The 14497-nt window shown below is 44.3% G+C and overlaps 1 protein-coding gene across 2 annotated transcripts; it reads left to right on the top strand.

Annotated features, from left to right (window-relative positions):
* Positions 1 to 3572: 3572 nt before the first annotated feature.
* Positions 3573 to 14370, top strand: LOC146190994 (AN1-type zinc finger protein 2A). Of its 2 annotated transcripts, none has more exons than XM_084601417.1 (7): positions 3573 to 3847; positions 3977 to 4019; positions 4491 to 4674; positions 6573 to 6718; positions 11099 to 11245; positions 12038 to 12071; positions 14143 to 14370. In XM_084601417.1, exons 1-7 carry the CDS (start codon positions 3793 to 3795, stop codon positions 14170 to 14172), a joined length of 639 nt encoding a protein of 212 aa, XP_084457543.1. In that variant the 5' UTR covers positions 3573 to 3792; the 3' UTR covers positions 14173 to 14370. The 2 variants fall into 2 exon arrangements, with proteins under 2 accessions (XP_084457543.1, XP_084457542.1); XM_084601416.1 differs by having other exon boundaries at positions 3578 to 3847; positions 14140 to 14370.
* Positions 14371 to 14497: the final 127 nt, after the last annotated feature.

The following is a 14497-nucleotide window of genomic DNA, read 5'->3' as shown; positions in this document are numbered from 1 at the left end:
TGACTGGCGAAAATGCAGACTTGCATAGAAGTTCGACTTCTCGCTGCAGAGCTGAAGGCCAAATCAGGCTTGGAAATGACCTCTACGGTGCGGTTCAGGTGTCCACAAATAAAAGTGACAGATACTGCCCCATTCTTGGAAGCACTGCGCTTGGAAATGACCTTTAACTGAGTGATTAGTTTATATGAATTAGTCACAGTATGTTGCTTTCTCCGTGGACACCTGAAGAAGGGAAGAAGGCGGGAGTGAAACCGGAGAGGAAGGTGCGTAGTGGCTGTGGAGTAATTTCGACCACCTGGATGACGTCGCACAGGACACGGACACCTCTCCATTTCGCCTCCATTGAAACAGCCGCCAGTGATCAGGTTTGAACGGCATCGGCGTAAGTCTACTGTCTAGCCAGTTGGGCCTAGCATGAGTAAACAGATCGAAAGTTGCGTTTAATTACGACGCAACCGTAATTTGGTGTTGCCATTCACGCGGAAAAACATGGCGATTTCGGTGTATACGGCACACTCCATCTGCCAGTATGTGAGCGATAGCATACGGAAAGCACTAGCCTGCGCCGGTGGTACCATGGGTACGATGAGCAGCAAAAATGCAGCTCGCGGTCCACCTATCGCCTCAGCAGTAACCCATACAGGCAGGGGTGCGCGATAGTACATGATCGATATTCCACGAGGCTGCAAGCACAGGGAAAGAAAACTTCATACCGGCCGCCGCCTGACAGCCCACACGAGACGCTAAGTGCCTATATAGATTCGATCACCGACCGTTCCTTACAAAGCCTCCGTGGCCTGTAGCGCGAATTGTTTTTCTTTTCTTTTCTTTTTTTTTTTTTTTTGAAGACTAAAGTGCCCGGTTTCCCTTTCTGTATCCTTAATGGGGCCATTTTTCTTTTGCTTATTTTCCTATATGTCCCGTCTCTACGGTCTGGAAATGTTTGAAAAATGTACTGGGATTGCGACATTCTATCCTTTCTGGGGCTCGCATAGAGTAGTCCGTTGGTTGCTAGGGTTAATGTCATTATAGTGCCTTCATGTCGAAAAAAATGCCCGTCGGCGTTTTGCAGCCTCGCAGCCTTGAAAATCGCGACCGTATGTGCATGAGGCAGGAGAGCGTTAAAATTGTGCGGTGTATACGTTTAAGCCCTAAAAACAAAAATTGAGGGACACTTATGCTTAAGGTTACGATGCAGCATAAAACCCCACTGACCAAGCCGTGTGAACTTTTCGGCATCCAAATGCAAGAGCACTGGAAGGTTGATTCTCATCCATCCCACCTCAAATAAGCAGCGTACAACCCCTCCAAACTTTCTGATATGCGGTCCTGTTCAGTCGCACAAACCATCGAACAATGATCAGTGCTCGGCGCGTCATGTCAGCTGCCAGCTACCACCTGCAGCTGCGACATGCCCGTATTTTTTGCTCACCACACCGATGTCGGTTTTCGGCGTAACGTCCCCTGTAACGCTATCGCGTTAAAATCGCTAGCATGCCTCTTGAATTGCACCCCCACCCCTTGTGAAGCATCGCAACCATGAAAAAATTATTTGACGGGTTCAACGCTGCTGAACCGAATGTGGAGCGAAAGCTTTGGCTGCGAGCTACTGAGCGTTGCATCGAACACAATTCCAACGTTCTGTTGAACTAATCAAAGCTCACTGCCATTCTAGACAGAATTCATTTTTATGCCGTGAGCATGCGATTCTGGCAGACGCTTTCCTGATCCACTCAGTGCAGAAACTACCCATATTCGCTACCCTCGATCCTCCTCTGTAGCGAGCGCAGCCAGCGGCAGAACACTCGGCGCACCTGCGGCATGCTGCCGTGGGATCGGGACGGAGGGTGGCTGCTGCTGGCCCTGATGGGGCTGGGACAGGTAGGTCACCGCCGCTTGCGGCGGGGGCTACAGCCTGCCACCGAATTTTCATCTGTTGTAGGCCGTCATTGCACCCGCCACCGCTTCGGTGGTGGACGACGACTGTTGCGGCGCGCGTCTTTCTCCCCCTCTTCTTTTTCTTTCTTTATTTTCTATTCTGTCCGTACGAGGCAGCGGGGGTTGCTTCCCAGGTGGTCGAAATTACTCCGTAGCCCTCCACTACGGCTCCTCTTTCCACTTTCACTCCCTCCTTCCTCCCTTCCCTTACAGCGCGGTTGAGGTGTCCACAGAAAACAAGTGAGACAGTTACCGCGCCTTTCCCTTCCTATAACAACCTATAACAATCAGGCAGCGGAGGCAGCACTACACCGCCACCGGTCTTAGCTGTTTTGGCGCATGTGCACTCCCCCTCTTTTTCTGGCACCGCGAAATGCGCGAAGGGTAGCGAAGTGCTCTCGTTACAAAATTACGAGCATGCCTCTGGATGCCAGGTAGTAGTTGCCATTCTGGTGACATATGGCTGGACACTGATGTAGCACATGATGTAGGAATGATGTAGAAAGCTGCACCAACTCGGGCAGTTGCCAGCCTTCGTCGGTTCGGTGAGGCGCGAATGCGAATCGAACAGACGGGGCCCATGCGCCCTCGTTTGAAGCCCCGGCCGTTGCCTCGAAAAATCACGAGCATGACTTTGGGACGTGGCATGCATGTGTCCACTCTGTTGACAAGGACGTGGTGATATACCATTGAGCTCGAAACATTCAACTGCAAGAAATGTCGGCTGCTACGACATATATATCCCACATGGCCTAGATCACCTAAAAGGAATTAAGTTGCTACTGCATAATAAATTATATTAGTGAGTTGATAAAATGTACATCTTACTATTTAATAAAGTTTTGGTTGGTAACATTCATCTAACATTCAAGTCTGGCGCCATCGGAGGGGGGTCTGTAGTGATTCGAGCACTGGTGCAAAGTGAAATAAAGAGGGAAAGAGAGAAAGCGGCCGGTTGCCTGTTTTGCAAATCGTTTTATACAAAGCGAAGAAATCATTACTTTTTTACATATCTGGTTTTCGAAAACGTGTTACTGGTTCTTATTAATACTCACTGCGAAACTTTTGAAATTATAGAGAAGAAATCTTCCGATTACACCACTGAAAAGAACAAAAAATGGTTTCCTGCTTTGTATTCATAAGCTTGGGGAGTGACCTCTCTTAAATATTACTGGGTGGTCTCAGACCCGAGACCCCCCTGAGTTTAAGCCCTGCTTTAATGGGCCTGGGGCATTCATTCCAAGGCCTTGTTTATTTAATTAAAAAACAAGCTACAGAGACGGCCAGCAACAACTGAGGCAGAACAGTGCTTGGGCGAATCGGTAATAGAGAACTGATCCTTTGTTTACGGCATCGTAGACCCTTACAGTTACGGCAGTTACGGCGTTCTTTTTTCGTCGTAGACGGCCTTTTCTTTCTCCTACAAAAAATAAAAATCGAAATCCGCGCCAAGCATATGTTTTTATGACGTCATGCTTTTGTTTATTTGTTATTCGCACTAGTATTTAGAACATAACCCACAGCGGCGCCACGACACCTCGAAAAATTAAAATAAATGCAAGAAATGTCTCCAGCATTTTATACGCGTAACCAAGGCGACCAAGGAAAGAAGGCACGAAGGTTCATGGTTCATGGCTGTGAGCTGTGACGCTGACGCCTGGCCTGACGTGCCTGACGTCGTGCGTGACGCCTTCCGCTGGAAGGCGGAGCGTGATGTGTATGCGAGACCGATGAGACAGCGCCTGCAGGTGTGCTAGTGCAACTTGCGGATACTGTTGTGCAATTAGGTTGGCGCTCTTGGCCGTCAGTGTCCGCCCGTCAGTAGCCAGCGATTGGAAAAGTCAAACCTCTGCTATGGAGTTTCCCGAGTTAGGCAAGCATTGCTCCGAGAGCTCGTGCAAGAGGTTAGGTAAGTGATGTGATCGCCAAATGGCATTGAGCTGTAAGCACTGCTTACTACTTACCACTAGCAGTGGTAAACTCTGTGCGCGTTAGCATCTGTTTGATGCTACAAATAAGGGGCTGTGTCTTCTTTCAGATTTTCTACCTGTGAAGTGTGACGCCTGTGGAAAAATCTACTGGTATGTTTGAAGCATAGCAACATAGCGCAATTATTCAGTGCTCGCTGTGTGCTCTTCAGCGGTGTTTACTTTCCCACGAACCGAACGGCTGTTGGCACGCTTTGACGGCTTTCTTTCTTTCTTTCTTTCTTTCTTTCTTTCTTTCTTTCTTTCTTTCTTTCTTTCTTTCTTTCTTTCTTTCTTTCTTTCTTTTTGTGTGTGTGTGTGTTGTTGAAACTGGCCACAAGAGCTCTGGTCTCTCGCTTGCTTTGCTGTCATTAGGAATGTTTTGTGCAGACTACACCATTTGTTGTTGACAATGGCATGCTGAAATGCAGGTGTAGTTTTACAGCTTCCTTTCAAACAATAGCAGAGAGCCTTCAAATTAGGATCGTTGTCTCAGAAACGTAGCTGCAATGTGCCCGAAATATCGCTGCCACGGGTGTGATACAGGAGCGGAAACTTTTTTTGGGACGGGGGCAAATGTTGCAGTAAGGACCACTTCCAGTATCGGCACCACGGCTGCACTGTTGGTATTAGTAAAGACGTCCAGGTGCCAGTGTGCCCCCTCTGCAATCGCCCTGTACCAAGTCGGCGAGGTGATCTACCTGATGTGGCTGTCAGCAGCCACATAGATCGTGACTGCCAGTCCGATCCAGCTCAAGCAAAACGAAAGGTATGTGCTTGTTGTCAGTGCTGTTCCTTGCTGTGTCGAAAAGCTGGGTGTGTCCCATGTACAGCTATAGAAGCAATATGAGAGGGAAGGCGGGAGCACGCGGCCTCCACGCTTTGCAAAGCATTGCCACCAAATGTGATAAGAATTAGTTGTAAAGGTGCATGCAAAGTAAGCCTGATCGGCTGCTCTTTCCAGGCATTCCCCTGGTGCCACCATTCCCATCTTCTGTTGGTGGCAGTGCTTTGTGGAATGGGAAAGCTACGCGCCCCCATGTTCACTCTCATATTGCTTCTAGCTGTGCGCTGCCTTGGCTGGCAGTTACGCTGCCATCATGTGCCATCCAAATACATATCCTTGCAGGGTTAAACATGAGCAATAGCCTTTCAAAAGTTGTGAAATCTGCAACCTAGTGTGGGAATTTTTCGTGACTGTGAAGGGTGCACCTGTAATGTGGACATTGTTCACTGCATCATTCATGAAGATGTTACTTGCTGCTGTAAGTGAATGTCTCACAAAAATTTAGTACTTGCACAAAATCGACAAATAATGATGTACCCTACCAGTGACACATGCTGTGCACTGTAATCTGTTTCAGAAAAATAATAAAAGAATTCGACAAACAGTATTCATGTGCCCTTATTAACTATGGCATATAGGGCTGCTCTTTTCAGACAATTCCCATTTGCTGCTCACATTGTAAAGACCTGTCCTAGGGAATTGAACCACCCCCCTTCAGTGTCCCGTTTTAAGTCAAAAGCCTTTGATGGCTCATTGTTGTCGTCAGGAAAAGTTTTACGCTTTTGCGGTGGCTCTGATACTTAAAAAATAAATTCTCTCACCGGGAAATCGAACCCCCATCCCTTGGATCCCCAGCCCAGCGCTTTACCACTGCACCACACCTGGGATCGTGAAATGGTTTTCATAATTTCCCTTGTCTACAGTGAGAATGATAGTGAGATTCCGCGAGTGACAGATACTGCGCCTTTCCTTTCCTGTAGACGAATTATAGAACGCCGGTGAAATTTAATGTGTTCAATGAAATGTTGGTTGTGTTCAACAAAGGGCGCACAATGTACCGTCACGACAGGTCATGACTTCACAAGGCGATTAATGCATATACGAAGCTGACCCCACCAAGCGTCCAATCTAGACGTCCGTGCGCTCTTTCATTTCTGGCTTCTTCGAACGCCGCACCACATAGCAAACAGAAGCAGACCCAGATGCCTAGGAGGCGTTAGTACAGCAGGCATCAGCGGCATTTGAAACTGATTTACAGGATAGAAAAGGCGCAGCATCTGTCACAATTCTCCGCGCACACATGTACCATGCCATAAAGGAAGGGAGGAATGTGAAACAGTAGTCACTCTCTTTACTTGAAGCATCATTCACCGCCACATTCGCAACAAATGCGTAGCAGAATGCGGCACTCTGGCTTTCGCTTTTCACCACTCTAGTCGTGTGTTGTGTGTTGTAATTTTGCATGTGAGAGGTGCAGGGTTCAATCTGCAGGGCTCAATCCGCAGGGCTGCCAGATACCCACCTGTGATGCAATTGGCGCTAGCATTTCCCTGGCTCAGAAAATGGTCTTTGATGCCCACCTTAATTGTCCCTGTTCTTTCTTAGTGTCGCTCACCTTCGATTTCCTCTTTCTGTTTCTCGCTATCCCTTTCTTTCGGCCACCCCAATTCAGGTGGTTTTGGGGTTGGCAAACATCTTTTCACTTCCTTTTTAATTACTTTTTCAATAAATAACTACATACTACTACTACTACTACTACTACTGCTCCCTACTTTGAGCAAAGAAAAATACCTTGTGCTGTGATGCTCTTTGGCCAAAGCTGCCCTTATGTCATTGAAATTCGTCAGCATCTGTAAAAGATTTTGACTTTTTTAATGCAGGCTTATGTCAATCGCTGCTCTGCAAAGGGTTGCAAGCAGAAAGAACTGATTCCAGTGCACTGCAGACATTGTGGCCTCAACCACTGCCTGAAGCATAGGTATCCAGATGAACACAACTGTACAGGAAAGGGCACGTCACCCTCAGGGTAAGGGTGCACATGTACTGCAAGTTATGTGCAGTTGCCTGCAATCTGATGTGACACTGCTGTTGTTTTTTTTTTTGCTTTTTTTGTGGTCCTGTACATGCAAGAAAATAAATGCTTCTGCAAGATAATGTAATCAACATTTTATAATGATTAGGTACAGCATTTCAGTTTTGTTTTGTTTCCATCTGAACAGACTAAGCTCTTTTTTTTTTTTTTTTTTTTCTGGCAATTTAGTTTGTAGCTTTCCTGCTGAAACATACCAGTTTAATATACCTTGCTGTTTATATTGTTTTTTTGTTGGGTATAGGTTTTCTTCATCAGTATGAATACTTCCTATGTGTGAGTTTGCTAAATTTTCTACAAGTATCATTGTTACACTTCAAATGCCAGGATGGAGCACCATTGTCATATTGCCTTTCTAGACAAATGATTATCCAGTGTGTGACCTTGGAGAATTTCTTATTTGTGCTTGAAAGACGTCGGCTTCAGAAAGAACAATCATTCTTTCTGCCATTTGCGTGGTCTGCTTCATGCAGCAAAGTTGTTACCACAGCCTAAAGACAGGTTTTATAAGCTATAAATGGCCAAAGAAACTAAACTGCAGGAGCCACAGCTACCACTGGTCATTATTTCAAGGAAATACTTTTTTCTTTTTGTATGGATACCTCCGATGCTAGACCGTGCACTCTCCAGCAGTGACAGTCGTTCAATACCTAATTTCAACCTCACCATTAATATCACAAGTATAAACCAAGTGGCAGGAATCATTTTACAATTTCAACTTCAAAAAATTTTTGCAACAAATACATCTGTTCATCAGCACAGTTATGAAAAAAAAGAAATCTAATCAGTTGAATTTTAATGCAAACAAAAATTGAACAAAAGGCGACTGCACTTTTCCTCAGGTTTCTCAGTGTACTTTGTACAGGAGCCACCATACGTAATGGCTAGTATACAAGGCTGGGGATGAACCCGCCAATGGACATAATATCGATTTGCTGTCCTGGCTCCATATGTCTGCTGCGGTTCCTCAAGGGGCTCAAAGCATGCACTGATTGGCTGAAGCAGTGCAAGTGGTCAGTTGCAACCAGCAGCGCACTGGTGCAATTCATTAGATAGAGAAACTGTACTGCTGCAACAGTTGCACAAACCAGTTTTGTGTAGCATAGTGTTGAAAAAATAAAATTCTACATTCAAATGAAAAAAAGAAAAAAGAAAGATAGATTAAGTGCATCTGGGAATAGTCCTGAACAGAAACGAGCATAGCTGTGTATAGCTGTGGGGGGAACATCCAAGTTGCTCAAGTGTTGCAAATAGTAGTTCCAGAGCTGTCGTTGTTGCAGTGTTGTTGCAGGTCATTAACCAAGGAATAGTTGTTTCAGTAGTGATGCATGCACATCTTGACATCTTTAGGGTTCAATGACTTTCTGCTAATTGCTGAGGCTGAGCACATTTAGGGCGGTTCTTTACCTAGCAGGCACTTGCCTGGCAGTCATCTTGCTTTGGTCTGAACGCTCCATTAGGCCCCGTGTGGAGTACGGAAATGATTTTTGGAAGCCATAGTTAGGGCCGTTTCTGTCCGAAAATTCGAAAAAAAAGAAAAATAATGGGTTTGAGCATTTTTAACAGGACTATGTCAGCAGCCACATTTTTGATGCTTTTGCAGACTTCAGTACTGATGACCAGCAGAAATGACAGAATTATGGAAACATGATTATTTTATTATTCTAAATAATATCAAAGGCTGGAGTCTGGTAAGGAATTGAGCTCTGCTCATGCCTTGACACGCTCGCTTATCCACTCTCTTGAGCAAGTTAGACCGTTGAGCACAGCCTGGCAAAACTGTGTTTACACACGTTTACGGGAAAAGTCACAGTACTAGCAATTTTTCAAAAACAATTACATTATTGCTTGCATTTTTCTTTTCTTTTTTTTTTAATTTAGTTTTGAGTAGAGCTTAGCATCCATTTCGGGGATTTCCTCTTGCTGTAATATATTGGGCCACCCAGAAACAATAGTGAGCAAGAGATGGGTGTCAGATTTAATAGGGCTGTGTTGGGCTTACAGACATTGTAATCACATCAGATATGGAATGGGATTGTGCAAAGAGACTTGGTTGAAGTTGTTCGGTCAGTATGGGATCATTGTGTCAAACAAGTACCTGGCGTTGAACGGGCACAGACACCTTCAATTCTGAATAAAGAAACACTGAGGACAGCTCAAGTTATTGTTCTTTGTGCTGATGAATCCTCCGGCTCTATCTGGCCATGTTGTCATACATACAGAGCTAATGCTTAAATGCCTTTGAGCTTGAAATCTTATTGTGCCATGTAGCATGACATTGCAGAAATGAAAGCTGCAGAGTATCACATTAAGCATCAACCGTGTAGATACCTCTCTTAAGCATATTGCAATATGTCAGCCACGGTTGCTTATTGTGACTAGACATTCCACTAACACCAGTTTGTGTTTCATCGTGAAACTTCCAAAGTAATACAGTATACCAGCTATTATCATAGTGAGTTTGTTATATCAGGATAAACCGCCGCAATGGTTTCGTTACATGGAGTTCACAAATATGTGTACTTCAGTAGGGGCGGCATCGAAGCATTGATAAATTTTGTATAGTTTAAGTTATAAACTCTATATTTCAGCTTAGCCAGTTTGCAGCCCGTTTACATAAGCACTTTGGAAACTGCAGGACCAGGTACAGGGGTGGTAAAGTAGGTGCAGGTTTGCTTTGGTCTGTATATATCTAAGACAACTTGAGGGTTTATTCATGCATTCAGACGAATGTGATTTGTGTTTCTCCTAGTCATTCATTTAACTTTTGTGTCTGTCTGTCATCAAAAGGTTAGCTGCATTGCATCTTCGTTTCAGTGTTGGCAGAGCTTGTTGCTTGCTTTCTACTTGGATACTGGCCTTCCGAAGAGTCTGTTGTGATTGCGTAAGGACAACTGGGCCTCCTCTGACCTGGACACATTTTACCTTATCTGGCAGTTCTCTTCTGTCAATAGTGCTGTAACAACGTAAACCGCTGCACCTCTTGGACCTGTTTTTCATTTTGGCGGCTTCTTTCCTACTTTATATTTGCATTCATGTGATATGGTGAAAAGGATATGCTACCACAATGTATCGCACCATGTGAGTTATGTATATTACAGTGACATTCGTTGAGCAAGTGTGGGATAAAAACAGATCATAAAGACATAGAAACTTATGATTTGTTTCAAAGACAAGGGGGAGGTTATAGGGAGTGGGAGAGGAAATACTTGCTCTCATTCTTCTTCACCCCTGGGGCTGCATTTGTTGCTTTGAAGGGCAAAGTATTTGGCCAGACTAAGGTATTTCAGCATTTATAGAGTGTGGTGACAGCTAAACAGTTTTGAGTTTGAAGAATCATTTTGTGATGGCACAATATTGTTCGAGAATGCCACGTCTTGAGAAAATAATTTCGTGATGGCACAGTATTGTTTGAGAATGCCACATCTTGAGCTGTCTCGGCCACAAGCTGCTAGGCATGGAACACAGCTATCAGCGCAAAACTGTTAAGGCACAAATACAGAAGCTCCTCCCGTACATAATTCTTATGGAACAACATAAGGGTTTTCCGACTGTCGTTGCCCCAAACAAACACTGGCATGAAGGAAGACTCTGGTGCTAGAAGGTCAAATTTTGTTAGGCATGCTGTCATTCACAGCACACCATTTGACTTTGCTTACAATTTTTTCCTTGTACTATTTTCATCTCATGTGTCAAATCTTACCACTGCTATATGAAACTGCTGGTAAAGGAAGGACTTTACGGAGCAGTTGGAATGTACATGTACTACTGCCAAAGGCAACTCTGCAGTTTTTTTTTTTTTTGACAGATGACTAGCAGCACTCATCAGGCCCGTAGGTGTTCATACTCAAACTTTCTATACATACTATTTTGCGTGTTCTTCTTTCTTATTCTAATTTTTTACTTTGCAGTTTTGGTCTGTCTTGTATTTTGTGTGGAAGGGCTTGTAAGCACTTGCACTTCTTTCTTTCTTTAATTTGGTAATGCTTGTTGCTGTTCTCTTTTGCTGTGTTGTGTTTTTCTTCAAAGGGTGTTTTGCATTTGCAAACGCAGCATTGGCTCAAGTCAGGTAATGTTTATTTTGCTATGTGTGTCGTGTCAACCACTCTTATATCTTCCTGGAGAAGTACAGTGACCACTGCGTCCATCTTTGATTCAAAAGTTTGCCGTGTTCATACAGAGCACTCCCATCTTGCCAGGAAATATGCGAATTCTGGGCAGTATTTTCGCTGCCGCCAGCTTGGCAAAGTTGATGGCTCAGTGTTCAGGTCTTCAGAATTGGCACGGCCAGTGAGGGTGCTACCTTGTGAATTGCAGTGCTGCCGCAATGGCAAGACTTCAGCAGAAAGCCTCCAGTGCCGCCCAGAGCCAGCGCGCTAGTGTGTCTAACCTGCAGTCTGAGGATGAAGCTTTGGCGTGGGCTCTGCAGCAATCGCTGTACGAGGCTGATCTTAAGGAGCGAAGGTGAGAGAGCATCTGATGCCAGAGGATGGCTGGTATTGGGCACAGTCTCTCACAGCCAGAGTCGCTCTGGGATGTTAAACCCCATAAACCAAACCAGACCCAACTAAACAGTTAGAAAACAAGTGCTATTAGCCAGCAGCTTGTGTAGTATGTAGGTGATGTTGCATTCTATGCCATAAGCTAACCGATTTCTCTTGCCTCAACTGGTTGTAACCAGTGTGCCCCGAATGCATTCCTGGCTTTTAAGTGAGGCAAGAAACTCCACTTAAAAAATTAAAGTAGACTGAATAGGCAGAGATGACACATACAGAAGAAAAACGAGTGCCTCTCGGCAAATGTCTCAGATTTGTTCCGAGACACCTTGGCATGTGCAAGTATCGCATCGAATATTTTCGAGTATATGTAAACAAATGCACATCCATTAAAAATTGAACATTACTGTGCTCAGTTAAACAAAGCGAAACTAAAAAATTGGTTTGCTGCAGCAAACTACATAAGCAGAACATGATTGTTGAATCATACTTTTTCCTTTTGGCACATCCTATTGCCTGAAAATTTTACTAATTAATTTTGGTTCACCTGTGGCTTTATGGCTAGCCCTCATACCTGGGAACATTTCAGGTGGCTAGATTGCATAACAGCATAGAATGAATTTTGTTCTGTACACTTGCATCCAGTAAACATTTGCTGCCGATAGTACCTGATGTACACATTATGTTTCACAGAATTTTTATGGGCAGGCTACGAAGTAGGCACTCGTTTCTAATTGTGCGCTTTCATATCCTGTTGCAGCAGTGACCAGAACACGAACAGGAGGACATCAAGGGTAAGTCTGCTTCGAGCATAATTAACCAGTAATGTGAGCTTAAAATTAATGAAGGCTTTGAAGAAAGTGTCATATTTACGCGTACATAATGCAATCGTGGAGCTCTACGCCCCATGAACATGAATATATGTTGGATGCAATCTCAACTTGTTCGAGCGGACTAAAGCCTAAGAGAAATAACGACTAAGAGAAATAGCGATGCACAAAAAAATTCGGTAGGAATGGACATGATGATGTTGTTTACGAGGCAACACTTGAAAAATATGCATCACACCACTGAGCGCAACTGTGTCTTCTGGTGCACTAAAAGCGCGCAGCCTTTTGTAGGGCAGCTTCCCAGTCCTGCACGCAGTCGCCCTTCTTTTCTTTCCTCAGTCCGTGCAGTCTTCCTAGTACTGAGCACCGCGCAACCTCAAGGTCATCAAGAAGTTCACTTTTCCTAGCGGCTCACGAGTTTTGTAATTGTCTTGAAGGGCAACAGAATACAATGGCACTCTGCATTCATACCCTCGTTCTTATAATGGAGCTGCTGCCTGGAACAGATGACAGGAGTTAAAAAAAAAAAAAGAACACTGGTCAAACTTGCGTAAATACTGCAATTCTTGCCTTGATGGGTGGGCCGTGGATCGTATCAGTTGCTTATGAATGCAGGTGATATGACAGGAGGTTTAAATTGAAGTTTTTTCGGGTGTCGACAGCTTGACCATACTGTTGCATATTTGTTCTATTCTAGAAACAGGTGTGCACACGTAACTGCCAACTCAGGCATACTTAACAGATGCATGCTGTCTAAACACCAAAATACAATTATTAAACACCACTGGTAGCGCTACTCATGCATGAAAATTCCAAGGACGATTTCCATGCTCTCTGTACGTTTATGGGCACATTGTGCCATTCTTTGTACAAAGGGAGTTAATTTGTCAGTTACTGCACATATTGTCGAATACTAGGTTTGACCCCGCCGGGGTGGCGCAGTGGTTACATCGCTCGACTACTGTGCCCAAGGACGCGGGATCGAATCCCGGCTTCGGCGGCCGGTTTTTGATGGAGGCAGAAAGCAAGGCGCCAGTGTACTGTGCGATGTCAGTGCATGTTAAGGAACCCCAGGTGGTCAAAACTTCTGGAGTCCTCCACTACGGCATCTCTCATAGCCTGAGTCGCTTTGGGATGTTAAACCCCACAAAACAACCCACTAGGTTTGGGTTTAAAGCCAGGCAAGTGTTATGGCTCTGACAGGCAATGGAGCCAATGAGGTTGTCAGATTTTACTGTCGATTATGAGGGTTCACAAGACGAGGGTATTTGTACTTTGCACTGAAGGGCAGCTTTGAAGTATATGCCGGTGATGAGGGATGGAACTTTTATACTACAGCCGAGTTTTGATGCTTGGGACATTGTTTCTTGTACATGTTTTAAGCTCTGAGTTGTTAGACATTTAGCAGACTAGAAGCTTATAGCCAGGCACAGAAATATATCTGAGATAGTACGTTTCAGCCATTGAAGTGCAACACATTTCGTATACCCTAAATGTTGTAGTCTTGTGCTTTTTGTGTTGCAGAAATCTGCATAGCATGTTATCACAACAGTTTCACAACTTTAATGATTATATTAAACTGATTCTTATGTGAAAAGGATACGGTTAATATTTAGTAACTTGTGGTGCAGAACATATTAAGTACCTGCAGCGAAATATGCGCATGCACACTATAAAGACTTGTTGAAGTAGATACTGGTGACAAATTCAAGTCTGCCTGTATTGATGGGTTGCGACCTAATCATGTAAAGACTACATTCACTGAAAATGGAGTTTTTCTTCTAGAAAAGGCCAAATGAGGCTAGGCTGCACTACTATTCACTTCTAAACAGAGTTATTTTTGGTTTCAGTGTCACAACTCAGATCTATTTGCAGCAAAATGTTGTTTTAAATCTAGTTTCTGCTGCTAAATACTAAACATCTGCACGGTGAGAAAGGCCCACACCATTGATTTGTACAGAGAAAAAAGTTGCGTAGAGGCATCCCTTTAACGTTGCTGACCTGCTTTTATGCGTTTCTTGCTCTTTTGCAGCAGCGGTCCGACAAGAGCTGCTTCGTCTCCTAGCTACCCAGCAGAAAGCATAGCCACTGCTCTGTGCACCGTCCAGTGACTAATAGCATGCACTTGGCAAGCTTTGATGATCATGTGCCTTTAACGGTCACTCTTATTCTTGCCTTCGGTCGCTAGGCACTCCCATGCACAATGAGCCAGAGTTTTTTTTAAAAGTCTTTATTATCGAAATAAAAAACTGAATGTATCTTCTCTGAGTGTCACACTCTTTTTTGTGTGTGTGTCCCAGCTCCTCTTTTTGTTATTGTACATGTGGGACTGACATGAGCAACTTCCTGTCAACAGTATTACTTTAAAAAAATGTGCTGATGTCATGGTC

Source organism: Amblyomma maculatum, chromosome 4 (genome assembly GCF_055883805.1).
Source record: "Amblyomma maculatum isolate TAMU_Amacu chromosome 4, ASM5588380v1, whole genome shotgun sequence".
Classification (NCBI taxonomy): Eukaryota; Metazoa; Arthropoda; class Arachnida; order Ixodida; family Ixodidae; genus Amblyomma; species Amblyomma maculatum.
The sequence above is the reverse complement of the archived record's forward strand: the minus strand, read 5'-3'. Positions and strand labels throughout refer to the sequence as shown.

Coding starts and splice junctions, on each gene's coding strand:
- LOC146190994 (XM_084601416.1), top strand. CDS start 3,793: ATGGAGTTTCCCGAGTTAGGCAAGCATTGCTCCGAGAGCTCGTGCAAG. Junction 3,848..3,976: donor GAGCTCGTGCAAGAGGTTAG/GTAAGTGATGTG, acceptor GTCTTCTTTCAG/ATTTTCTACCTGTGAAGTGT. Junction 12,072..14,139: donor CGAACAGGAGGACATCAAGG/GTAAGTCTGCTT, acceptor GCTCTTTTGCAG/CAGCGGTCCGACAAGAGCTG.